Here is a 25,334-nt window from a genome sequence, read left to right as displayed (position 1 = left end):
GGAATCTGCTTCCGGGTCAGAGGAGGCCGGGCGGCGAGATGGGGAAGATGTCGGCGGCCGTGGGTTCAGTGGCGACGCTGGCGGCGGAGCCGGGGGAGGATGCCTTTCGGAAGCTTTTCCGCTTCTACCGACAGAGCCGCCCCGGGACCGCAGACCTGGGAGGGGTTATCGACTTCTCGGCGGCCCACGCAGCCCGCGGCCCGGGGCCCGAGGCCCACAAGGTACGGAGACAAGAGCGGCGCGCGCCTCCCCGTCGCCTCGCCTGGCTTGTTGGAGGGGCTTCAATTCAACTTCACCTCTTTCGCTTCCAGACTGACTGTTATTGAGCGATCCCCCCCCTCCATGGGCTGGCGTTGAACTGCAACGATGGCGGTGAAGATTCCGCTGCCCGTTTCTCCACGCGGCCATTCCCAGCTGCGGCCTCAGTCAAAAAATGCCTGGGAATTGGGGTTCATTCCTTCAATTAACTGTTTGCATTTCTACTTCAAACCGTGTAAAAACCCCTAAACCGTATTCGTAGACGTCAGGGTAGCGGCTCTGCAGCTGGAGAAAACCAACCACCCGAGTAATCCCAGAATTGAGGGGGATGGATGTTGTTAAGGCTTTGTCCGAAAAACCGGTGCTTGTCTTCTCTCGGCCTTTTCGACAGAGGGCGTTGAAAGGTTTTGAGATAATCTCTTCAAGTGGAAAGTAAAGGGCAAACGAATCCATCCAGCATCGTTATTTCTTCCTTTCCCCATGGAAATTAAGAAAAGTAACATAAGAGGGGACCGGGAAAACAGGAAGAATCACAAGTATAGCGTAATGTATATTTTTTTTACAATCGCTTTAACTCGGGATGCCTGATCCCTTAATTTGCCTTTGGTGCTGTTCACAGGTGGCTGTTTGAGGCATTCTTTCCAAGCTTAGTAACAGCTCTCAATAAAAGTGGAATGCTGTATTTGTCCAGAATTCAGCTTCTTAGAAACTTCATTCGTTAGCAGAAATGGTCTTAGAATTGTCAAAATAACAGAGAAAGTCTGCACCCCAAGAATAATATACTTGACTCATGGGACAGCCCCTCAGACCCTCATTCAGCCCTTTTCGCCTGTATTTTATCCTAATACTTAAACACTGTTAGAATGTAAACCACCTGAGGAGGAGATATTGTGTCTAGCACAGTACCTGAAACAGTAAGCACTTAATAAATATGAGTACATAAAAACTGGAGTATTTAGTTCCCCTGCTCAAAACAGATTGAAAGTAGCAAATTAGAAAGAAAGTTGCTATTACAAGACACCTGATGCAAGCAGTGGAGACAGTGATGGCTAATGGTCTGGTGAAGGAGGAAGCAGAAAAACTTTTTTAAAAAAACTCAAGAGATTGGGGCTGGCCAGTGGCATAGTGGTTAAGTTCATGCGCTCCGCTTCAGAGGTCTGGGGTTCGCCACTTTGGATCCTGGGCACAGACCACTCATCGAGCCATGCTGTGGTGGCATCCCACATAGAACTAGAAGGACTTACAACTAGGATATACAACTAGGTACTGGGGCTTTGGGGAGGAAAAAAAAAAGAGGAGGATTGGCAACAGATGTTAGCTCACGGCCAATCTTCCTCACAAAAAACAAAACAAAACAGGTTTTGTTCAGCTTAGTATATGGTAGAATAGGTCCATAAACTTCAGGTCTGAGGATGTTGCTGAATTACAGTGTGGTATTAAGTATGGTCTATTTAAGAAATCATTACAAAATGTTTAAAATAAAAACATTTTCTCAGCCCCCACGTACCCAGAAAAGTTAGCTGGTCAGGACTCTAGAGAGTTCCAAATAGCCATTTTATGATAGAGACTGTTTATACACCAGCCACTTGGTATTTTCTGGAAGTCTTCACATTGGGGAAGTTAACAGAATAAGGGGTCATATCCCTTTGGAAGAAAACTTTTGATTTATTCTCAGGCAAGCCAGACTCTAAGTTTATTATTCATGGAAGAATAAGGTTTTTTTCCCTAAATGTCCCTACTTTAGTGACTGCATATTGGTTTCTTAACCAATTTAATGAACCATGCATAAGATGCTCTTAGATGCCAAGAAAACTTAATGAGCCCCTGAAAAACTTAATTTCAAATTAAGTAATCAACAAAGACAAAAAGTTCTGAGTTTTAGTTTGAAGTTTCATCTAAAAGAAAGCAAATATTGTACTTTTGGCAGACAGGATTCCCAGTGTTTTATTGAAACGTTTTTTCTGTCTGGTCAGAGCACTCTTTTTCCATACTCTCACCCTCCGCACCCTGGTATTCTTCATACCTCTGTTAAAACACTTAACTGTACACAAGTGCCTCAGAAGCGTTATTGTTAGCCCTAACCAAAGCAAGCGGCATTGTGACTCAGGGTATTTCAGTACACCAAATACCTTTCATGATTCAGAGTCCTATGATAAGTCACAAAGATGTGGAATCACAGGAAAAGGTAGTCTTGAAGGCCAAAATCAGCCTGCTTCTCATTATTTCTTATCTCAACTTTCTGTAGCTCTCTAGTGTTTGTTAGGATATAGATGAGGAAGCTGAGGCTCTAAGAAGTTAAGTGACTTAGATCTAAGTCTTACATCACCTAAGTAATAGAACTAAGTTTAGGACTCTAGACTTATGACTCCTAACTTTGCCCCATACCAGAAATGTCTTTAGAGGTTTGAGGTTCTCAGATTTGACCTATAAAATAGCTTTAGCCCTCTGACTTCTGTTTCTTTCCTACCAGGTGGTCAGATCTCAGCTAAGTTTGTCCTCAGTGAGTGACCATGATGCACACAGAGCAGGACTTCAGCCGGTCAGCAAGTGGCAAGCCTATGGACTCGAAGGCTATCCTGGTGAGTGCAGCTGACCTCAGAAGGTGAAATCACCAAATCATTTGTCTAATTTCAGAGGAGGAGCAGTAAGCAAGTGAATAGACAAAGGAGAAAACTAAACAGAAATGTTCCACTCCCATACCCCTCCTAAGGGGTCTAAGATTTCCGTTTATTTAACATTCCCAAAGGATAGAGCAGGAGTCAGGAGTGCCTGCCTTATATTGCAGAAAGTGACACACCAAGTACAAATCAAAAACTAGGACATTGAGGGGCCGGCCCCATGGCCAAGTGGTTAAGTTTGCACGCTCCACTTCGGCGGCCCAGGGTTTTGCCGGTTTGGATCCCCAGCATGGACATGGCACCGCTCTTGAAACCATACTGAGGTGGCATCCTACATAGCACAACAGAAGGACCTACAACTAGAAGATACAACTATGTACTGGGGGCTTTGGGGAGAAGGAGGAAAACAAAACAAAGAAAGATTACAACAGATGTTAGCACAGGTGCCAATCTTTAAGAAAAAAATAAACTAGGACATTGACTCTGGGCTCCCTGCCACAGCTCTGAACCCCTATTCTGGCAGGAGAGCCGCTTTGAATGACAGAATAATTCATAACGGTCACTCCATTCACAAAATCCCTGCATTCTCAAATGGCATGACAATAGCTTAAAAATTGTTGCTATCAGCAAGGCTGAACATTTGAAAAGAGAACAGTTAATATGATCAAAAGTCCTAATAAACTATATAATCTAGAACTTTGAACTTTGGTGATGTTGGATAACTCACTTTACAGATAAAGAAATTTAGATAATACTGCGAAGTGGGTAATGTTATTAACCTTTTTTCTAGGATAATGGGGTCATTGTAGATTAATTATTATCAACCATTTAGAAAATACGGAAATGCTTTATTTGGCCAAATAATCTTATATCTGCCATCCTGTTTCTTTCTAGAGGATGTAAAGTTAGCACTGCACTTGTGATTTCAAATATAGATTAAAAAAACATAGGATTCCCTAAAAAGAAATATTCATTTTCATTGTGCAAAGGGCCAGATCTATGTTATAGCTTTTAATACATCTTGACCACTGATGTATTTGTTAATAACATGGGAAGGTGTAACAGCTTTAATACTTCCTATAAAAGGCCTCTTGAACTTTAGTTCTGTTTTGAAGAACTAGAGACTTCAATCTTGGGGCTGAAGTCACAAAGGAGACAGTTGAATGGTGGAATTTGTGTATGAAAGCATTGCTCTCCATGAGTTTGGGTAAATGAGGAGCATGCATCACCAGCAGTCTTTCATGCACTTTTTGTTCTTGAAGGCTGCTCTTTACCTTTCAGACCTAGCTCCTGTTTTCAAGGCTGTGTTTCTCTGTTGCCAGGCCTTCTTCCCTTAACAGATTGTTCAGACTACAGTTGTCAGCCCCACTTTGGTTTTCTGTTGTCCAAGTTGATGTACATTTTGAGGTTTTCTAGTATTTCACACTTAAGCCACGTCATTTGAGTTGGTACCTCATTATGTCCTTAGAGACTTTATTCTGTCTTCTCTGCCATTGTAAGCTGCATTTAATAGAATCATCATGTCCTAAACATGGGAGATGACAGTCTCACCTTACTCTGGCTGGATCAGACGAATTGTGTTTACTTCTGGATCCTGTTTATTCTAAAGGAACCTGAGTATACCACAACCCGTCCTTATGAGAGTGAGTGGGAAGATGATGGGTCTGAAGACCAGAAATTCAGTTTAGGGAAGAGTATAGTTGAGGGGGAACGTGATAGCATGAAACATCTGAAATGTTGTCATACACTAGAAGGGATGGGAAACAGTGCATACTAGTTAAGACCTAGGTTCTGACGCCAGGATACCTGGGTTCACATCCTGGCTCTACCATCTACTACTATATGACCTTGGACAGGTTTTTTAATCTCCCTTGGCCTCAGTTTCCCCATATGTAAGATGCGTATAAAAATAGTATTGACTTCATAAGGTTGTTATGAGGATTAAATCTAAGTGTACATGTAAAGTGCTTAGGTCAGAGCCTGGCACATAGAAAATGCTCAGTAAATGTTAACTGTAAAGCTGGAGGTATTTATCAGGAAGAATTAAGAACTGATTTGGGGTTGCTCTGTGTGTTGGAACCTAAGACCAATGCATGAAAATTAAAAGGAGGAAACTTTTAACTCAACAAAAGGAAGACAACAGTTGTCTGGAATGGACTGCCTAAAAGGGTATTAAATTTCCTGTTACTGTTCAATCTTGGACTAGATCAGAGGTATTCTTCCTTTAATCTGATATTTGGTGGGTATTATAATCTTGATAAGATTTTGTAAAATAATGATGATAGCAGATGGTAAGTTGTTGGGGGTTTCTTCGTATCTTTTTTTTTCTTTCATAATACTGGCAGTCCTGTCACTCTCCTAAATTATTTGAAGAATTTTACTGATACATGAAATGCATAAGTGGCCTCCACACTTATAAGCAAATGTTCTCACTCCTGTCCTCCAATTTTAGAGGAGAAGAGTTCCTTTAGTTCAAAGCCAGTCCCTTCACTTTTTTGATCCCACCGTCTTTCACCTCCTCCAGCTTTCAGGCAATGCTCTCTTTTTTTCCTCTCACCTGTTTTCAGCCAGTTCCTTTCTGCTGGCTCTTTTCTCATAATCTATAAGCGTGGTTAGGTCTTTCCAAACCCTAAAAACCATAAACTCTCTGTAATTCTTTGTTCTTCTGCAACTACTCCTCAGCCTTTGTTTCCTTCCATAGCCAGGGCTTCTAAAAGGCGTTATCTGTATAGCTGTCTCTACTGTCCTGTCTCCAGGTACTTCACAAGGACAAAGGTTTTCATCTCTCTAATTCTTAAGAAAGTACATAGTGGGGCTGGCCCAATGGTGTAGTTATTAAGTTTGCACGCTCTGCTTTGGTGGCCTGGGGTTTGTGGGTTTGGGGCCTGGGCACGTTCCTAGCACTGCTGGTCAAGCCACATTGTGGTGGCATCCCACATAAAATAGAGGAAGATTGGCACAGATGTTAGCTCAGGGCCCATCTTACCAAAAAAAAAGAGAGAACATGACATAGTGTGTGTTTCTTGAGTGTTTGATGAATGAATCCTTACCGTGCATAGGATTCCAGTTAAATATTCTTATTCTTTTTTTATAGAGGAGAAAAATCAGGTTAGAGTACTTTTCAAACCAGAAAGATCTTTTCAACACACATGCTGCAGCTATTTACTTCGTGCCATACTCAACAGATGTACAGAACGTCTTTCTTCCCTGTTAGTCAGGAGGCAGAAATCACACCAATTATTTTAATGGGATAACTTAATATAAAGAATTGTTAGCCAGATTGTAGAAAACAGAAAAGGCAAAAAGGGAGCACTGAGATGTCACAAAGGTAGTCACTGCAGGAAGCAGCTGCCACCTCGTGAAGGGATGATATCTGGTGAAAATTTGAGGGATGACTTTGGTACTCTCAATCCTAAAGTTTGCTTTGGGGTAACACAATTGATAATTGTGGAATATTTCTCTTCGGAATAACCCACAAAGCCAGATATTTGCCTAGTGATAGATGTCTAATATTCATCATCAGAACTTAGCTTTTCATTGACTTAAAGATACTCCTCTTCCTCTAAAATTCGAGGATAGGAATGAGAACATTTGCTTTTAGGTGAACATTGCTTTAAGAAGCTGCTGGAAGCATGAGCAAAGGGAGATGGGGAGTAAATAATAAAGTAGTGGGCATAAGAGTGTCAACAAAAATAAATTATCTGAATAACTGATGGAGAATTTCCTCCTCTCCTTTTTTCCCCACCCATCTTTTGTATAGGATTTATTTTTATCCCAAACCCCTTCCTCCCAGGTTACCAGTGGCACTGGGTAAAGCAGTGCCTTAAGTTATATTCCCAGAAACCCAACGTTTGTAACCTGGACAAACACATGACTGAAGAACAGACCCAAGATCTGTGGGAACAGAGCAAAGAGTTTCTGAGGTAAGTCTTCTCAGTCACAATAAAGTGGTAGTTTTCAGTGCAGGCCATCCCAGATCTTTAAAGGAACTACTCTGTAACAGTGCGGTGAGAGTGACTGACCTGTTTATTTTTCCCTCCTTTCCACATCAATATGGCACAGTTACGTTCTTTCCCCCAGGAACATTTGGACAGATGCTTTGACAGTTACATTAAATTGAGATCCATTTTAAAGATTTGCTTATTGTAGCTTAGATGTTGAGTTCATCCTCATTAATCATCAGATGATCCGTTTTCATTCAGTTTCAGCCCTTTTTTCTACTTCAAGTGAGTTCCTTTAAAGACTTGTGATATTCTGGAAAAAAGTAACACTGAAAGCTCTTTACTTCTGCTCTACTAGATGAAGTTAGTGCTGCCAGCTGTTTTATGGTAGGTCACTTGTTCTTCATCATAAGAACTAATGTTTGTACCTTAATGTTTCAACATTCATTCATTCCATAAGTATTTATTGAGGGTCAGTTGTGTACCAGGCATGATGCTAAGCATTGGAGAAAAAAAGATAAATAGGACACTGTCCCTGTACTCAGGAGTGCAAAGTCTGTTGGGAACTCAGTATCAACAGGAATAATTGTAATAGAGTTCAGAAAGTATTACAATAGGTGTTTAGAAAAGTGCCATAGGGGCCGGAGGAAGAAATAATTCTTCCAGGCAGGAAGGAGGTGTCAAAGAAGAAAAAATGATTTTTTAATTGGGTTCATTTTCCTGTTATTTTCTCTGTCCATTTGAACTGGGTCTTCAAAAATGATGAGCAGTTTGCTGGTCAGAAAAGTAAGAAGGCTGTTTTGAGTAGAGAAAGCAGAGAGGTGATATTTAAGACAGTAAGTTGTTGCATGAGATGGGAGCACAGGGTGTGCTCTCGAGTTTCTGCTATGTCTCAGCCACTGTGCTTGGCTATTAAAGAGTCAAAGGCAGAGAAGAGACAGTTTCTGCCTTCAAGGAATTTGTGGATTAGTCGAGGACAGAGACATATAAACATAGAATTAAATACAATTTGGCAAGTGGAGGGATACAGTTTATAAGATACTGTGGGAATGGTTTCTTAGGTGGCTGGATTGGAGGTAGATTGTGGAAAATGCTTCCTGAAAGTCATGGATAGAATTGGCAGAGATGAAGCAGGAAAGGTAGTTTGGGGCCAGATTGTGAAGGGTTTGGTGATGCAGAGCACTAGTTTAGAGTCAGATTGCCTAGATTCGGATCCCAGCCCTGCCTCTTACCAGCTCTGTCAACTTGAGCAAGTTGCTTAACCTTTCTATGCCTCATAATAGTCCTTTCCTCATTTAGTAGTGTGAGGATTAAACAAGATATTCTGTGAGAAATCCTTAGAACAGCCTGTTGAAAGCATTGTACCAGCTTTGTGTGTTCTATTTGGACTTAAGTGGATCCAGTGGTGCAGTTTTCAGAAACTGTCATGCTAATTCTAACAGGAGAAATAGAAGATTTTCTTAAGTTGAAAAGGGAAAGGAAAGCTAAAATTCCTTGTTTTTCTTTTAAAGCCTTCTTGGTCTTTGGGTTATGGTATAGGCGGGGGCAGTCATGCACCACTTAATGATGGGGATACATTCTGAGAACGTGTCCTGAGGCGATTTTGTCGCCGTGCTAACATCATAGAGTGCACTCACACAAACCTAGATGGTATAGCCTACCACCCTCCCAGGCTGTATGCTACTAATCTTATGAGACCACCATCGGATATGCAGTCCGTTGTTGACTGAAACTTCATTATATAGTACATGACTGTAGTGTCTTCTTAGAATTGAGGGCAGAGCAAAAGAAGATCATAGTTGAGTGAAATTAGTCAAAGAGAGCTTAGGGTTTGTTATTAAAGCAGCCTGCATTTTCAAGTAATTGAATTTTTTCCTTCTGACAAATAACTGCAGAAATCCCAGTTGTCATCTTCTAAGATAGCTCAGATGGATCTCTTTGATAAATCATCCTGTAAACAATGGTGAGATACATTTTTTTTTTTGGTCTAATAAATTAGCAAAAATAAAAAATGTGATGGTCAAGGATTGGAAGAAACTGATGTGCTCAGACATTGCTGGTGACATTGAACATGTCTTAGGGCCCTAGTTCTCCTTCTGTCACTATGTAATAAGTGTTTCAGTTCCCTCATCTGGGAAACAGAGGGATTGGACTGAATAAGATATTCAAGGTGGTTGAATCATGGTCAGTTAGAGCCACCTGGACAGTACACGCAGCTCTTGCCACTTTCCCAGAGCGTAAGAGAAAGGGAGAGGGTCTGTGGTTCAAAAAGATTCCCTGGAGATTCTGATTATCTACCATAACCTCCACATTGAGAACTGCTGAACTAGAGGGCTTCTGAGATCTTTTCAATTTTAGCTTTCTAGGTTTCTATTATCAGGGAAGAAGAAACTCTAAGTAGGAAATGAAGAAAAAATACTTATAAGCAAAAATAGGTCTGTTCACAAAACTAGGGCAGCTCAATTCTCTGCTGTGTTCAAAGTTTATTGTCAGTGAAAGGCATAGCTAGAGATTCTTGCACAAGAGTACGATAGTTAGGTACAAGCATCTTCATTGCAGCATTGTTTGTAACGGGAAAAAATGAGAAACAACCTAAGTGTCTGTCAGCCGGAGTTCAGATAAATCAAGCATGACATACCCCACAATAGAATATAGACACTATGCTGCCATTATAAAATCTGAAATCTGGGGCCGGCCTGGTGGTATAGTGCTTAAGTTTGTACATTCCACTTCGGCAGCTCTCAGGTTTGCAGGTTCAGATCCCAGGCATTTGTCAACCCATGCTGAGGTGGCATCCCACGTAAAATGGAGGAGGACTGGCACAGGTGTTAGTTCAGTGACAATCTTCCTCAAGCAAAAAGAGGAGGATTGGCAACAGATGTTAGCTCAGGGCCAATCTTAAATCTTAAATCTACCCCTCTAGCAAATATGGTAATAAATAAATAAATAAAATCATTTCTCAGCAACTCCATCACAACCATCTTAGTCTAAGCCACCATCATTTACTGCAGTAGCCTCCTGACCAGTCTTCCTGTGTCTGTTCTTGTGCCTCTTCAGTCTGTTTTCTGCATACAGTATAGAAATCGTGTCACTTCTCTTGGAGTTTTTCATCTGCATACTGCAATTCAATTCTAATGCAGACCATCCAGAGTTAGCACAGACATCACAAGTTAAGGGCATGGTCCCCAAACAAACTGCCCTCACTTCAGACATCAGCCACAAGTTTGGGAGATCCCCAGGCTACCTATACTTCTGACCCACTGGTTACAAATTCAGGTGAGTTCCCATGACCCCCCTTAGTAAATCACTAGAATGTCTCACAGAATTCAAGATAGCATTATACTTATGATTACAATTTTATTATAAAGGATACATATCATGACCATTCAATGAAGAGACATATAGGGCCGTGTCTTAGAGGGTCCAAAGTGCAGAACTTCCGTGTCCTCTTCTTATGGAATCAGGACGTGTCATCCTCCCAAGAAGCTCTCCCAAGCCTTAGTGTTTAGAGTTTTTATTGGCGTTCACTCCATAGCCATAATTGATTGAATCATTAGCCACATAATTGAATTCAATCTCTAGCCCCCCCCCACCTGTCCCCTGAAGTCCAGCTAATATCAGTTGCCGGAAAGCCTCAAGACTCTAATCACATGTTTGGTCTTTCTAGCTTGACAAACCTACATCCAGAGTCATCTGCTTAGCATAAACTCAGGTGTGGTCCTAAGGTCCACTGTGAATAACAAAGACACTCCTATCCCTCCCAGAAATTCCAAGAGTTTAGCTCTCTTCCAAGAACCAGGGACAAAGGCCAGTGAAATTCTTTGTTATACAACCTCATCAGACTTAGAATAAAATCAGAAGTCTTTACTATGGCCCAGATGATCTGGCCCCCAGCTGCCTTTCCAGCCTCATCTACCATTCCTTTTCATTCATTCATCTCCAGCCGTCCTGGTCTCCATGCTATTCCTTATACACATCAGTCATGCTCAGATTCTTTGTATGAGCTGTTCTTTCTACCTGGAAATCTCTTCCCTCAGATAATGATGGCTTGCTTCCTTTAGGTCTTTATTCTAGTATCATCTTATAAAAGATGATTCCCTTATCTTTCAATTAAAAATAGTCCCCTGTTTCCCCTCACTCTTTATCTTCTTGCCCTGTGTTTTTATTCTTCAATGCGTGGTAGTCACCAAATATATATTTGTGTAATTAATTAGTTAATGGATACTTTCGTTTTTGCCTTTTGAATTTTGTGAATGTATTATCTATTCAAAAATAACTTTGTAAAGAATAAGACAAGGGGCAATATAAATTTAAATAAAGTAGCTTAGCTTTATTTATTCCATAAATTAGCTTATGAAATGCTTTGTATCCATTTTTGTATATGTGGAAAGTTTTTTCCATTGATATCCTTAGTGGGGAAGCAGAATTAATCCCCTCAACTTTCTACTTTAAGGCTTTGTTTATGATGCTATTTTAGCACTTATAATAGTGAATCCAGTCATCTGGCCCTTCTCCCTCCCACTGCCTGACATGCCCCTGCCCCCACCCCCAGATCTTGAAATTTTTACAGCCTTGATGCCAAGCGCAATTCTTTGTATATATGAGAAAGGTGCTTAGTAAGTATTATTTTCATTAAATTGATATCCCTCTATTAGCCCAATTAAAGCATAATGCTAAATTTGAGAAGGATCAATTAAAGACTATATAGTACCTTTCTGTCTTATTTTCATTAGTTTATTAAATAATGCACATTGGTATTTTAGGAAACGTTTGATGCTAGGACAAATATGGAGATTAAAACTCAGTCCCTGCCTTTGAGGAAGGGACTGTTGGAGGAGGAATTCAGGTTACGTAAAGCATGTACAAGACCAAAGCCTTATTTTTGGATAGAGGAAGTTGCAAAGTGCTATGGGGACACAATAGAGGGAGAGGTTGTTACCAAACTAAGTTCGTTTTGCCCACCACACGATGTGCCAATCACCAAGATGACGAGTTTGCAGAGAGAAAGGGTTTAATCAGAAGGCAGCCAAGTAAGGAGACAGGAGAATCAATCTCAAAGCCACCTCCCCAAAAACTGAGATTAGAGATATTTTTGGGATAAAGAGGCAGGGTGGTCTGAAGTGGGAATAGATGATTGGAGGTAAAGATAAGTGAAGTAATTGATGATCAGCAAGCATAGTAAAGCTTCATGGACACGTGTTCACAAAATGGCAGCATTACTGTGATCTGAGGGTGGAGTGTCCTTGATGTCAAAAGGTCACCTATTGGACCCAGGCGCAGCTGATGAGTCAGTGGTCTTAACCAGCCTGAACTGGACAAGGAGTCAACTCTCAGCTACTGAAAAACTCAAGCACCTGTTACCATGGTAACCCAGGGGTCAGAGATACTATCTATAGGGTGGGTTTTAGTAATGCGTTATCTAACTACTTTTGCAAACAGACGACTAACTGAGTATAGTTAAAGCAAGTTAGCCCCTGGTTTCAAGACTGAGGCTAGGAAAAAGATTCCCTGCCAGCAGTGAGTTTGAGAGGGCCAGCCAGTGATGCGGGAGTTGAGTTCGCGTGCTTCTCTTTGGCGGCACGAAGAGATTATGAGAAGTGAGAGAAAGAAGTTAGAATTATCCCCAGATTTCTATGTGGCAGTTAGGGTAATACTGAGGTCTTGTTGTTGTTTTTTCCAGTTTTATTGAGATGTAACTGACGTATAACATTGTATTAGCCCGAGGTGTACAACATAGCGATTTGATATATGCATATATTACAAAAGGATTATCACAGTAGGTTTAGTTTGCATCAAGCACCTCACATAGTTACAAATTTTCTCCTTTTGATGAGAACTTTTAAGATCTGCTCTCTTAGCAGCTTTCAAATATACAGTACAGTATTGTTAACCATGTCACCATGCTGTACATTACATCCCCAGAACTTATTTATCTTATAACTGGAAGATTTTACCATTTGACCACATTTACCTATTTCACCCACCCCCACCTGCCTCTGGCAACCACCAGTCTATTCTGTTTCTACAAGTTCAGATTTTTTGGATTCTAAATATAAGTGAGAGCAATACAGTATTTGTCTTTCTCTGTCTGACTTATTTCACCTAGCGTAATGCCCTCAAGGTTCATCCATGTTGTCACAAATGGCAGGATTTCCTTTTTATAGCTCAATAATATTCTACTATGTGTGTGTATATACACGCCACATTTGTTTATCCGTTCATTAGTGGACACTTAGGTTGTTTCCATGTCTTGGCTGTTGTAAATAATGCTACAATATTTATTTATGCAAAACAGTATATGTTTCCTCAAAAAATTAAAACTAGAACTACCATGTGATCCAGGAGTTCCACTTTTGGGTACATATCCAAGTGAAACAAAATCACTATCTCAGAAGGTTATCTGCATCTTCATGTTCGTTGCAACATTATATACTGATATTTTTAATGGAAATGAGTATTGGAGGAAGATCAGAATGAGCAGAGACAATCCTAAGTGTAATTTGGGGCTTACTGTTTTTGAAATGCTTGTGGAGTATCCAGGTGGAAATGTTTAGTATGCCTTTCGAAATATGGAACTGAGCTTAGGAGCAAAATCAGAGTGAGAGAGATATAGGAGTTACACATAAAGGCCATAGTGAAGTAGTGGGAAGGGATGTGATTTTTTTTTTTTAATAGAATACATACAGAGAAAAGAAAGCCATTGGCCCTGGGGAGCATCAACTCTGGGTTAAAAAAAATACGTTGTTAGAAACCAAGACAGGAACATGTTTGCAGAATAAGAGAAGGGCCAGCCATGTCGATAGACCTAAGATTTGACAATTAAGTGATATAATTGAAACTAAGAAACTAGTTTTGGTAGAGTGGTATAAGCAAAAGTCAGATTGCAGTGAGGGGAGAGAGTAAAGGCAACAAATATTGAGTCCTTTTAGGAAAGTTTAATTGTGAAGGGACGGGAGACATGGGGCACATCTAGGCGGGACATAGACAGGGTACTTCAGAGAGAGGTCAGCTTAGGGAGATGTTTTTTCTTAAGTATGTGGAAGTGTTACACATTTTTGCAGATCAAGAGGAAGACTTGAAAATATGAGAAGAACGATAGTCAATGGAGAAAGGCCTCACAGGCTGTGTCGGGGAAGTGGGAGACGGTATCGGTGGAGAATTGGCCCTCGTAGAAAGAAGTAGGACCACTGCTGAAACCCAGAGGGAAGGATCGGGTGAAGATTTTGAAAGGTTTAGGAGGTGGAGGGGAGGGAAGTTGAAATGGTTGTGGGTCATTTGATGAGGCCTCTGTATTCTCATTGTCCTCGAAGGGAATAAGAGCAGGACTGAGAACTTGAGATGAGCGGTTAAGGTGTAGAACAGGCGGTAGAGGATTAGAGAAGGCTTTAAATACTTGCAGACAGCAAAAGGATGTTAGCGATTAAGGTGGAATTGGATGCCTATTTGCAGTGATTGACTTGGGGGTTCAGGTTGAGAAGGAAGACAAACCTGGAATCACTCAAACTCTGAAAAATTGGAGTTCTGAGGTCAGGAGATGGAACTTTAGCATTAAAGGAAATGAGAGATGGGGAAAGAAGAAGGACTTGCTGTGGTCATGGAGGGAGGTATTCAGAGTTGTGAAAGATACAATTCCCAAGCCTTTAAAAATGATTAAAAAACAAATACCTGCAATAGGATTTTTAAGGTTTTTTTATCATAAACAATCTTCAGAATTTTTCTGTCCTGAGTATTTTTGCGTTCACGATAATTTGCCAATGTCCCTTAAGGCAAAAAAGAAAAGGAGATACCCCTGCTTAGTTATGTCACTGTAACTACCCACTGCACAGAGTGCGGACAAGCAGGACAGGAGTTCATTTGCACCTGGTTAGGGTTCAGTTGAAAAGTGCTACAGAACGTGATTGCTGAGAGAAGTGCTGGCACTCACATAAAGCACTTACTGTGACAGAAAGTGAGCAAACTGCTGTGTGGGCACATTTACCAGGGGAGAAGGTGCCAGCACACCCATCTGTCATCCTCCTGCCAGTGCCTGGAGGAGCAGCAGGGGCAGGGAGCAGAGCGTGTTTCTGTGTGCAGTGAGAACCAATAATCAGGGTCGTACTTGCTTGAAAACATTCTTTTGGATAATTGGATAAAATTTCAAGTTAGGTAAGGTGCCAGCATACTCCCTGCATTCCTTAGGGTGGATATCGCAGCTCCGTTGGCACTAGTCAGTGCCTTCTTTTTGCACAAGTCAGGTTTAAAAAGAGAACAGCCTACCCCCTGCATTAATCCCTCAGTATTTTCTGCTTGAAAGTGTTCTGGGAAAGTGTTAAACTTGGTTTTGGCCTTGCAGTATTCACAGTGTTCAAGAGTGAATATTTTGGAGTTTTTATTACCCGAGAGGCCTGTGGGTATTTGGGGACCAAAAGGGTCCCTGAGTAGTACTGAGAGAAGAAATGTCTTAGTGTTGGCCAGTCCTGTTCTCACATTTTGAGGCAAGTGTTATAAAAATTGTTGCTGCTCTCCTTCCAGAAATTCTATACAAAGGCAGGAATTGAAATCGAGTTCTCAGAAGAGGATATGAAATGAGGGGTGTGATCTTATACCTATGTGAGTCTAACACATTACACAAATGTATATATAAAAATTCTCCTCAAATTGGCACAAACACTCAATGATCACAACTCTTTCACTAAGCAAATCTTAAGCCTTTTTCTTTTCTTTTTGTTATTAAGACTGGGCTTACTGCTTTTGAAAGTAAGACTTTGCTGGCTTTTTACATCCTTGGACCAATCCCCCTCCGTAATATAAGGCAAAGCCCAAAGCCTTTCTTGCAGTGATATAGTTAAGCTAGAAAAGAGATGTTCTTTCGGATTCCGAAAGAAGGAACTAAATTTTAAAAGGTGTATTATAGGGGCCGGCCCCATGGCCGAGTGGTTAAGTTTGCGCACTCCACTTTGGCACCCCAGGGTTTTACAGGTTCAGATCCTGGGCGCGGACCTAGCACCGCTCATCAGGTCATGCTGAGGCAGCATCCCACATGCCACAACTAGAAGAACCCACAACTAAAATATACAACTATGTACTGGGGGGCTTTAGAGAGAAGATGGAAAAATAAAAATCTTTTTAAATAAATAAAGGTGTATTATAGGGTGGTTCTGTTCATGCTTGATTGTTACTGTCATTTTGATGATTTTATTTAATAATACCATAAACCTCTGTTACTTGTAATACTGTATGCCCTGTTCTTAAAGAACATTAGACTGAATCTTTTGATGGAAAAGCGCCTTGGTTTTTTTGTGTTTTGTTTGTTTGAAGATTTTATTTTTCCTTGTTCTCCCCAAAGGCCCCCGGTACATAGTTGTCTATTTTTAGTTGTGGGTCCTTCCAGTTGTGGCATCTGAGATGCCGCCTCAGCATGGCCCAGTGAGCAGTGCCATGTCCACGCCCAGGATCCAAACCAGCGAAATCCTGGGCCGCCGAAGCGGAGCGCGCAAACTTAACCACTCAGCCACAGGGCCAGCCCCTGAAAAGCACGGTGTTGATGCCATATCAAGTGTCTGAAATACCATCACCTTCTGAATTATTTTCAGAGCTGCATTGTTATTATCTGCATTTGTTCAGATTGGTCTGGGTTTGATATAATAGTATGAGTTCTTCATCAACAATAAATTGATCTCTTATTGCACTAGAAAGAGATGGAGGTGTTTTGTTTTGTTTTTAAATTTTGCCTACAATGGTGTTTCTCAAACTGTAGTCCCCAGACAAGCAGCATCAGCATCACTTGGGAACTTATTCAAAATGCAGGTTCTTAGGCCCCACCCTAGACTTACTGGATCAGAATTTATAGGCCTAGGCCCAGCCATGTGAGTTTTAACAAGCCCTCTAGGTGATTCTGATGAGCATTAATGTTTGAAAACCACTTGGCAAAAACTATGTGGGGTACACTGGTTCCGTAAAAGCTTTCTGCTCGGCTCTTTGCCTTCTCTTAAATACTCAGGACACCATCTGTTTTGAGTTCTTGATTCCATTTATACACTACTGACTTCAGCATCTTCCTTTTCTCCCTCCTTGAAAATACATAGCTCCATTATACATGAAATTATCATCCTTTTCAGCAACATTTTCTCCTGTCTTTGAGATTGTCTTTAAATAAGGACTTGGGTCCCAAATACTCTCTTAGAAAGAGAAATAAATAGAATGGATCACTCTGTAGGGTAGTTTTGTAACTCTGGAACTACATTTATGTTACTGTTAACCACAAGATTCATCTGAGTCCAGAAATAAGAGGTCATACTTACTTTTCTGTCTGAAGGCTACTGAAATAGAATATGTTCTCCAGAGGAATATCAGGGAGTTCTTTTATTTGTACCTTTAGCTGAAGAAACAGTTGGTAGAACTCAGATTATCTTAATAACTAGATTGCATTTTTTTTTTAGTTTTTACGCACAGAAAATTTAAATAGTGAGTGATAATTATACATAGTAACTGTTCACATCAGCTATTTGCAGTCACTGGCCATTCCTACATATCTTTTCTCCTAAATTGTTGATAGTTGTCTGTGGCCTTTTGTGCCTAAGACCACACCCAAGTTCAGTGATTCACCAGGAGGACTCCCAGGGTGCAGCACAGAGTTGTACTCACGGGTCAGAGTTACTACAGTGAAAGAATACAAAGCAAAATCAGCGAAGGGAAAGGGCATGGAACAAAGCCTAGGGAAAAGCAGGCTCAAGCTTCCAGAGTGCTCTCCCAGTGAAGTCACACAAGATGTGCTTAATTTTCCCAGCAACAAGTTGTGACAGCATGTGAGAAATGTTATCTGCCAGGGAAGCTCAATGCCCAGGTTTTTACTAGCAGCTAGTCACATAAGCAGTCTCTGCCTGACACGTACCAAAATCCCAGACTCCCAGAAGGAAGGCAGGTGTTCAGCATAACCATGTTGTTTGCACAGTTTAGGCACAGTGAGCTACAGTGTGGGAGTGGGGTGAACCTCCCCCAAATCCAAGTTTCAGCTGCCTGCCAAGGGCCAGCCTTGTAGGCGGGCCTTTCAAAGGATAGCAGTCAGATCTGCTGTGCCTCTTTTCTGCAGAGCCGCCCTGAATAAATCAGGGTTTGTTCCATTCCTTTTAGCTACAGGTCTTGATGTATGTCTGTGTCATGATATCCTTAGAATGTAAACTCTGTGAGGACAGATAAGCATCTATTCTGTAAACTCAGTCAGACATCAAGATGAGTGCCACTTACAGTGTGAGCCTTTAATAAATCCTTTGCTTCGGCTCATGCCGTTTTCCTGTACTGCCTACTGCGTCACTCTCTGTTTAAATGCTGGCCATTCTTCAGTGCCATGCTCAACTCTCAACTCCACCATGAAGGCTGCGCTGATTAGACAACTGACTTTGAGTTCTCCTTTTTATTTCTGGTGGCCCTCAAAGTGTTGTGCTATTCATTTCAGTACTAGATTTTACTGCCTTGAATTTCCCCCTCATTTCTTCTTATACTTATCCCCCATCAGAATGTAAACTCCTTAAAGCAGTCTAGTCTTTTCTTTTTGAAACAGCAGTGGTTCTTGGACCAAAAAAAATTTGATTAGTGATGTAAATTACATGGAAAAAAATGATTAGGCCTAGCATTCTTGTATTTCTAGGTATTTAGAGGTAAATCAAAAAAGCATTCTGTTTAGAAACAGAGTAGTTAATCCCATAGATTTATTCAGACAACACATAATTGCAGAAAGGGCACCTCTCTATTTTACAGAAACTGCCTATGGTTTGAACAAGGGGATGTCAGTAACCACATCAATTACAGAGGTCCTTAATTGTTAGCTAAACCTCACTTATCTAAACTATGTTATACAGGATTAAAAAAGTTGTGTTCAACCATTTATTTTTGATTGTATACTGTATTTTTCCAAACTTTTCCCCAACCTGTAATTCTGGGAGGCCACCATCGTTATAGACATAGTGATAACTGTGATTGATACCCTACTTTTAGGAAACCAAATCGAACATGTTCTGTTAGCCAAATTTTCCATTACCCATAGTGCTCTTGGTCCCATTTTCCATGAATGGGTTAAGATATTTCTGTTGTCATTCTTGTTTTATCATTATTGAGATGCTGAAAACTTGCCATTTAAAATTGATCACATTTAGGGGCCAGCCCGGTGGCACAGTGGTTGAGTGCGCACATTCCCCTTCAGCAGCCCAGGGTTCACCGGTTTGGATCCCGGGTGTGGACATGGCACCGCTTGGCACGCCATGCTGCAGTAGGCATCCCATATATAAAGTAGAGGAAGATGAGCGTGGATGTTAGCTGAGGGCCAGTCTTCCTCAGCAAAAAAAAGGAGGACTGGCAGCAGTTAGCTCAGGGCTAATCTTCCTCAAAAAAATAAATAAATAAATAAAATTGATCACATTTAGCAAAGGATTTAGAACCAAGGACTAGAAATTAGAAATGCTAAAATATTTTTTAGTATTATTATATTCTTGGTCAACTCATTTATCTGTTCTAATTTCCCTTATCAAGATCTTGGCTAACAGTTTATACGATGGAATACCAAATTTAGATGCCAAGGTCCTTCAAAAGGCCATGGCTTCCATTTGAGATGAATAAGTCCTCTTTGTCTCCAATCTTTGCAGGTGTAAAGAAGTGAATAAACGGAGACCCCGAAGTTTACTAGAGAAACTGCGCTGGGTGACCCTAGGCTACCACTATAACTGGGACAGTAAGGTATTCAAATTTTCTTGCTAATTCCATTATTTTTCATTTTTATGCTTCTTGGGCCCCACATAGTTGGATTTCTTCCTGGCCAAACTTAAAGTATCAGATTATGCATTTGTGGAAGGCTCTCGTTCATTTACTCCCTCCTAAAATCCTCGTGATACAGTCTCTCAAGAGGAGTGAATAATTTAGCAAGAGAAAAGTAGTTCTTCGTGTGCCCCCAGGTCGTATGTCATCGGAAGTCATCAGTGCTTTCTCCAAGTAGCTTTCAGGGATATAGATTTTTCTTAACTGCATTTGAGAGCAGTTCTCAATTATAATCTTTATTTCCATTATTGTTTGGTGTTTGTTGAGCATTTGTTTTCTACTTAACGTCTGCCTGGAGTAAAAGAACCTCCGTATACTTCTGATGTTCTGTTTCATCAACTCAAAAAAGAACTTTCAAGATCTAGATCCCTTTGCCTGCTCTCTAAGATCTGAGCAGGAGAGAGCTGGGAAAGAATGTCCTACAGTTAACAAAGTTCCATGTTTTCCTACAGTTTCTTCTTTCCTGAGCTCTAAGCTTCAGGAAATGCCTCCTTTGTCACTGGCAGCACAGTGCCTCTTGTCTCAGTGAGGTGTGTGCTGCCAAGCGGAAGGACTAATCCTAAGAGAAAATGGAATTTAACAGATTGGTAGAGACCATCCTCCTCCTAAGCAGTTTACTTTCTAAAAGCTCTATCGGGGCCAGTCGCTTGGCCGAGCGGTTAAGTTCGTGCACTCTGCTTCAGTGGCCCAGGGTTTCGCCGGTTCAAATCCTGGGCGCAGACATGGCATTGCTCATCAAGCCATGCTGAGGCATTGTCCCACATGCCACAACTAGGAGGACCCACAACTAAAAACTACACAACTGTGTACCGGGGGCTTGGGGAGAAAAAGGAGAAACAATAAAATCTTTAAAAGCTGTATCGTTTCAGTCAACTCAGCTATTAACAAACATATTAACTGCTCAAAGTAATGATAAATAGTGCTCAAAAGTAGTCATGATGTGATTCTTCTTTTCAGCAGTACAGACTTAATGGAAATCTGGATACCTGTATTTGGGGAAATGGCCGTGTGATTTTCTTTGGGTTAGGCAGCCTGGGTTTGAATCCTCCTTCAATAAGGATCGTGCCTACCTCATAAAGTGATTGTGACACTTTAATGATTAATGCCTACAAAGTGATTACAACAGTACCTGGCGGTCCTAAGTAGTTAAGTACACTAACACAGTAAATGTTAGCTTACCGTTTTTTATGATACTATTTTCAATGTTGATATTGTTCCTCAAGGACCTCAAAGTTAGAGCCTCTTTTACTAAGAAAAACCTGAAGTGGAAATTATCAAAAACTCTGAATGAGTAATCAGAGAAAAGTGAAAGAGAATTAAGAAAGAAGAGTAGTGCATGGACAGTTTAAATAGGATCGAAAGCCCGCAAAGGGAATTAATTCATCCCAGCGAGGCCATCTAGTGCTGGAACAGCAGCCCCGAGTGGTCGATCTTCTGAAAGACTAAGTGTAAAATGGTAGAGAAAACTGCAAAGTTCTCCAACTGCACCCTTAGTTTTGAGAAATCAAATAAGCTCTTGTTATTTGCAGTTCAAGAAAAGGAGAAGAAAAAAATAAAACAAAGATTCCAACTGAAAAGGCTTGACCATGCCTTCAAGACCTCACTTTTCCTTTCACAGACACCTGAAGTGGAAGTTCACTTCAGCCAAAGTAAACACGTTCTCTCCACAGCTGTGGCTGTTGCTCCAGCTGGAGTACGTCAGGACAGGAGTAGAGACAGGAGACAAAAGTGGATTTTCCAGTCACATTGGAGGCTGACTGAGCAAAGGGAGCAGTGAGAGAGGAGCCTCCAGACAGGGGAGGATGTCTGGTGCTGCAGGCCTCCACAGCCAGCGAGCCCTCGGACTCCTCTGCAGAGAAGGCTGCGCCTTGTCCTTCTCAGGAATTGTATACATTTTGAAGAGTAGGTGTTCTGGCCTTTGGGCATTTTTGTTTGTTTGTTTAGAGAAAAAGGAGATTTGTGATTCTCAGGTGCTAAAAATAGAGGCAGTTCAGGGAGGTAAGTGCTGAAAATTACTTCCATTTTAAGGTCCTACCTTGACCATGGTATAAGTTTCAATTCAGATATTTTGAGCGTCATCCCATCAGATTGACCAGTGAAATAGGCACGAGGCCATGTTGCAGGCTGAGGGGTTGAAAACCAAAGTGGCTATAGTATTTGAGTTGCCTTTCTTTTAAAAAATAAACTTTGTATTTTAGAATAGTTTTAGGTTTACAGAAAAGTTTAAAAAACAGTGCAGAGAGTTCCCATATACCCCACACCCAGTTCTCCCTGTTGTTACCATCTTGCATTGGTATGGTACCTTTGTCTCAATTAGTGAACTGGTAGTAATACATTATCGTAGGAGTGGAGTCCATACTTGATTCAGATCTCCTTAGGTTTTAACTACTGTCCTTTTCCAGGGCACCACGTTACATTTAGGTGTCGTGTTTCCTTAGGCAGTTTTTTTTTCTGCTTTTTCTCCCCAAATTCCCCCAGTACATAGTTGTATATTTTAGTTGTGGGTCCTTCTAGTTGTGGCATGTGGGGCGCTGCCTCAGCATGGCCTGATGAGCAGTACCATGTCCACGCCCAGGATCCAAAACAGTGAAACCCTGGGCCGCCAAAGCAGAGCGCACGAACTTAACCACTCAGCCACGGGTCTGGTCCTCCTTAGATGGTTTTGAGTTGCCTTTTTACCTAGGAGAACTATGCTGTTTGGGATTAAAGTACACTGGAGAGAGGTGTAGTAATTGCTTCGGGTGTAGGCTCCTTGCAGGGTGAGTCTGTCTAATTCATCGCTGCATAGCCCAGTGCTGCCGTATAACAGGTGCCGGGATTTTGAATGGCTCATGATTAGATTACTGGATGCCTCGAAAACGGGTGGATAAATCATGTTATGTTAATATGACATGTAAATTAGATGATTTAAAGTGGTAATTAATCTTATGCCACAGTTTCCTGTTTTCCTGAGATCATTGTTTATTTTTCTTATTTTCCCTACTTTTATCAAAGAAATACTCAGCAGATCACTATACACCTTTCCCTTCTGACCTGGCTTTCCTCTCAGAGCAAGTGGCTGCTGCCTGTGGGTTTCAGGGTTTCCGAGCCGAAGCAGGGATCCTGAATTACTACCGATTAGACTCCACGCTGGGGATCCACGTCGACAGATCTGAACTGGATCACTCCAGACCGCTGCTGTCGTTCAGGTAAGTTCTAGGGGTTTGGGATTACTGTTTATTGCTTCATTCCTGTTTCTAAATCATTTTCAAGCTAAAATGAGAAAGTGAAAACATTAAACTTTCAAAAATGTTGGACTTCTAGGCATCTTAACAATGTATTATAAGTAAAAGTATCCAAGTCTTTTAAGAGTAATGGCCAAATTATAGTTAATATTTCTGTTTAAATTGCATGGAGTCTGCCTTTTGTGATGAGAGGTCTTGTCAGTGTCTGTGGAAGAGACAAGTGGGAGGCCACAGGCAAAGTGAGCAGGCTTTTTGGGATAGAGAAGAACACAGCACAGAAGCCTGAATAGTTTACTGTCCTTGCCTCCCTAACCATAACTTTAAATTTGTGCAAAGTACTGCACCTGTATCTCACAAAGAAAGCGCATGGCAGAATCTTTTATTAATTGCTTTATCTTTAAAGTGAACACGAATGATAAATATAGTAAAGGACTCAAATAATTTTATTGGAAGACTTTGTCTTAAAGATGCATCAGTAAAACTTAAATAGGTAATGTTGAAACTGAGTTTTTAATTGGTTTATTTTAACTGCTTCAGATTTTATTTTTCAGCAATCCTGTGGGCTCTGATAAGTTTAAGTAGCTGATTGTGGGTTGGTCACTCATAGACACAAGCCACAAGAGAAAGATCTTAGCATAGTTTAAAAAGGAGGATTTGAGGGGCCGGCCCGGTGGAGTAGTGGTTGAGTTTGCACATTCCACTTCAGCAGCCGAGGTTTCACAACTTCGGATCCCAGGCACAGACCTAGCACCACGCATCAAGCCACACTGTGGTGGTGTCCCACATACAAAATAGAGGAAGATTGGCATAGATGTTAGCTCAGGGACAGTCTTCCTCAGAAAATAATAGTAATTTTTAAATAATAATAAAATTTAAAAGGAGGATTTGGGAGCAATGAGTGTTAAGCTGAAATTAGAAAATAATGCAGTTGGCAATACTTTCCCAACCATGGTTAGTAACAGAAACTTACAATTGTATATTGTTTTACTTATTTTTTGTAGCTTTGGACAGTCTGCCATCTTTCTCCTGGGTGGCCTCAAAAGAGATGAAGCCCCCACAGCCATGTTTATGCACAGTGGTGACATCATGGTAATGTCAGGTTTCAGCCGCCTGTTGAACCATGCAGTCCCGAGGGTCCTTCCAAGTCCAACGGGGGAAAGCCTGCCTTGCTGCCTAGAGACACCTCTCCCGGCTGACCTCCCCGGAGATTCAGTGGTAGAGCCCTGTTCTGTGGAAGACTGGCAGGTGTGCACCAGCTACTTGAAAACCGCTCGTGTTAACATGACTGTCCGACAGGTGCTGGCCACAGACCAGGACTTCCCTTTGGAACCCATGGAGGAGAATAAAAGAGACATCACCTCAGAAGGTGTCTGCCGTTTGGATGACGAGAATAGCCAAGTAAAACGAGCTAGGTTAAACCCTGACAGCTGAGACTCGGAGAACCCATTCTTTGACTCAAGCGGGTCTTGTAAGTAAATGACCGTGCTGTTTTGTATTGCCATAGACTTTAGCACCAATACAAGCCAAAAACAGAGACGGGGAAAAACTCATCATTGATCACACTGTTGCCTTGGAACCCATTCTGGAGAATAAACTGATTAGCCAGCTTGTTCAGAGAAGTGTTTGACATGGTCCAGTCCTGGCACTAATGTATGTGAGAAGTCCAAGGAGCTGTGACCGTCCACAACAGCCTTCGCAGCCTCTGCCATTTTCTCTGAGGCAGGCAGAAGTGTTTTCATGTCCATGGAGTCTTTAAATACCTCAGATCTTATTAATGGGAAACAGAATACCCTTCCCTCCACCCCATCTGGTGATTTGTGGTAAAATTGTGGTTCCAGGAGCCAACCATTTGCCTCACCTTCTTAATTCTTCCAGTCAACGTCAAATTCCTTGATCTTCTCTTCCATCTTTTCTGGCCTTCACAGAAGAATCCTATACGTATTACAACAATGGAACTGGAAATCTCATCCCCTAGAAAAGAAATTAATCCAGCTCTCTCTCTTGCCTAAAAGGTAAATGTATATAAAAACCCAAGGAAAGGGAAAGAGGAGTTTCTCCAGATGTTTTTTAGATCTCTAAACTCTTCCTTTGACTTTTTAATGCAGTTTTAATTGTTGGAGTAAAAAAGCCCCAAGGGTGTTTTGTAACTGTTTTCTCCCTGAATAAACTTACTTGATTTTAAATTAAAGATCTGTATCTGTCTGAGGGTCAGTGTATCTGAGATTAGTTTTTTTCCTATTTTTGCTTGCTGTATTGTTCATGCTATTGGAGCCCTCTAAGCTGTCTCTGCCCTGCAGACTCCTGCTCTGCCCTAAGTATTTGTGGCTATCTCCCAGGAGAGAATATTCCTTGATATTCCAGTCACTGCTGTCTTCTTTGATGGTAGACAGCTTGGAAATTGCATGAAGCACTGACAACCCACTATCCCCGGGGCTAAGTTACATTACATTTCTCTGGACCTCGGTTTCCTCATTCATAAAATGAAGATAATATTTACTACCATCTTCCTA

General features: G+C 41.2%; 1 protein-coding gene across 2 annotated transcripts; it reads left to right on the top strand.

The window, feature by feature from the left end:
• The first annotated feature begins 38 nt into the window (after positions 1-38).
• On the top strand, positions 39-25,012 carry ALKBH1 (alkB homolog 1, histone H2A dioxygenase). Of its 2 annotated transcripts, none has more exons than XM_070514124.1 (6): positions 39-221; positions 2,729-2,837; positions 6,670-6,799; positions 19,432-19,522; positions 22,595-22,788; positions 23,826-25,012. In XM_070514124.1, the coding sequence occupies exons 1-6, from the start codon at positions 39-41 to the stop codon at positions 24,253-24,255; spliced, it is 1,137 nt and encodes a 378-aa protein (XP_070370225.1). In that variant the 3' UTR covers positions 24,256-25,012. The 2 variants fall into 2 exon arrangements, with proteins under 2 accessions (XP_070370225.1, XP_014702221.2); XM_014846735.2 differs by having other exon boundaries at positions 6,637-6,799.
• Positions 25,013-25,334: the final 322 nt, after the last annotated feature.

This window comes from Equus asinus, chromosome 7, assembly GCF_041296235.1.
Source record: "Equus asinus isolate D_3611 breed Donkey chromosome 7, EquAss-T2T_v2, whole genome shotgun sequence".
NCBI classification, from domain to species: domain Eukaryota; kingdom Metazoa; phylum Chordata; class Mammalia; order Perissodactyla; family Equidae; genus Equus; species Equus asinus.
Note: the sequence above shows the minus strand (reverse complement) of the source record. Positions and strands in the feature narration are given on the sequence as shown.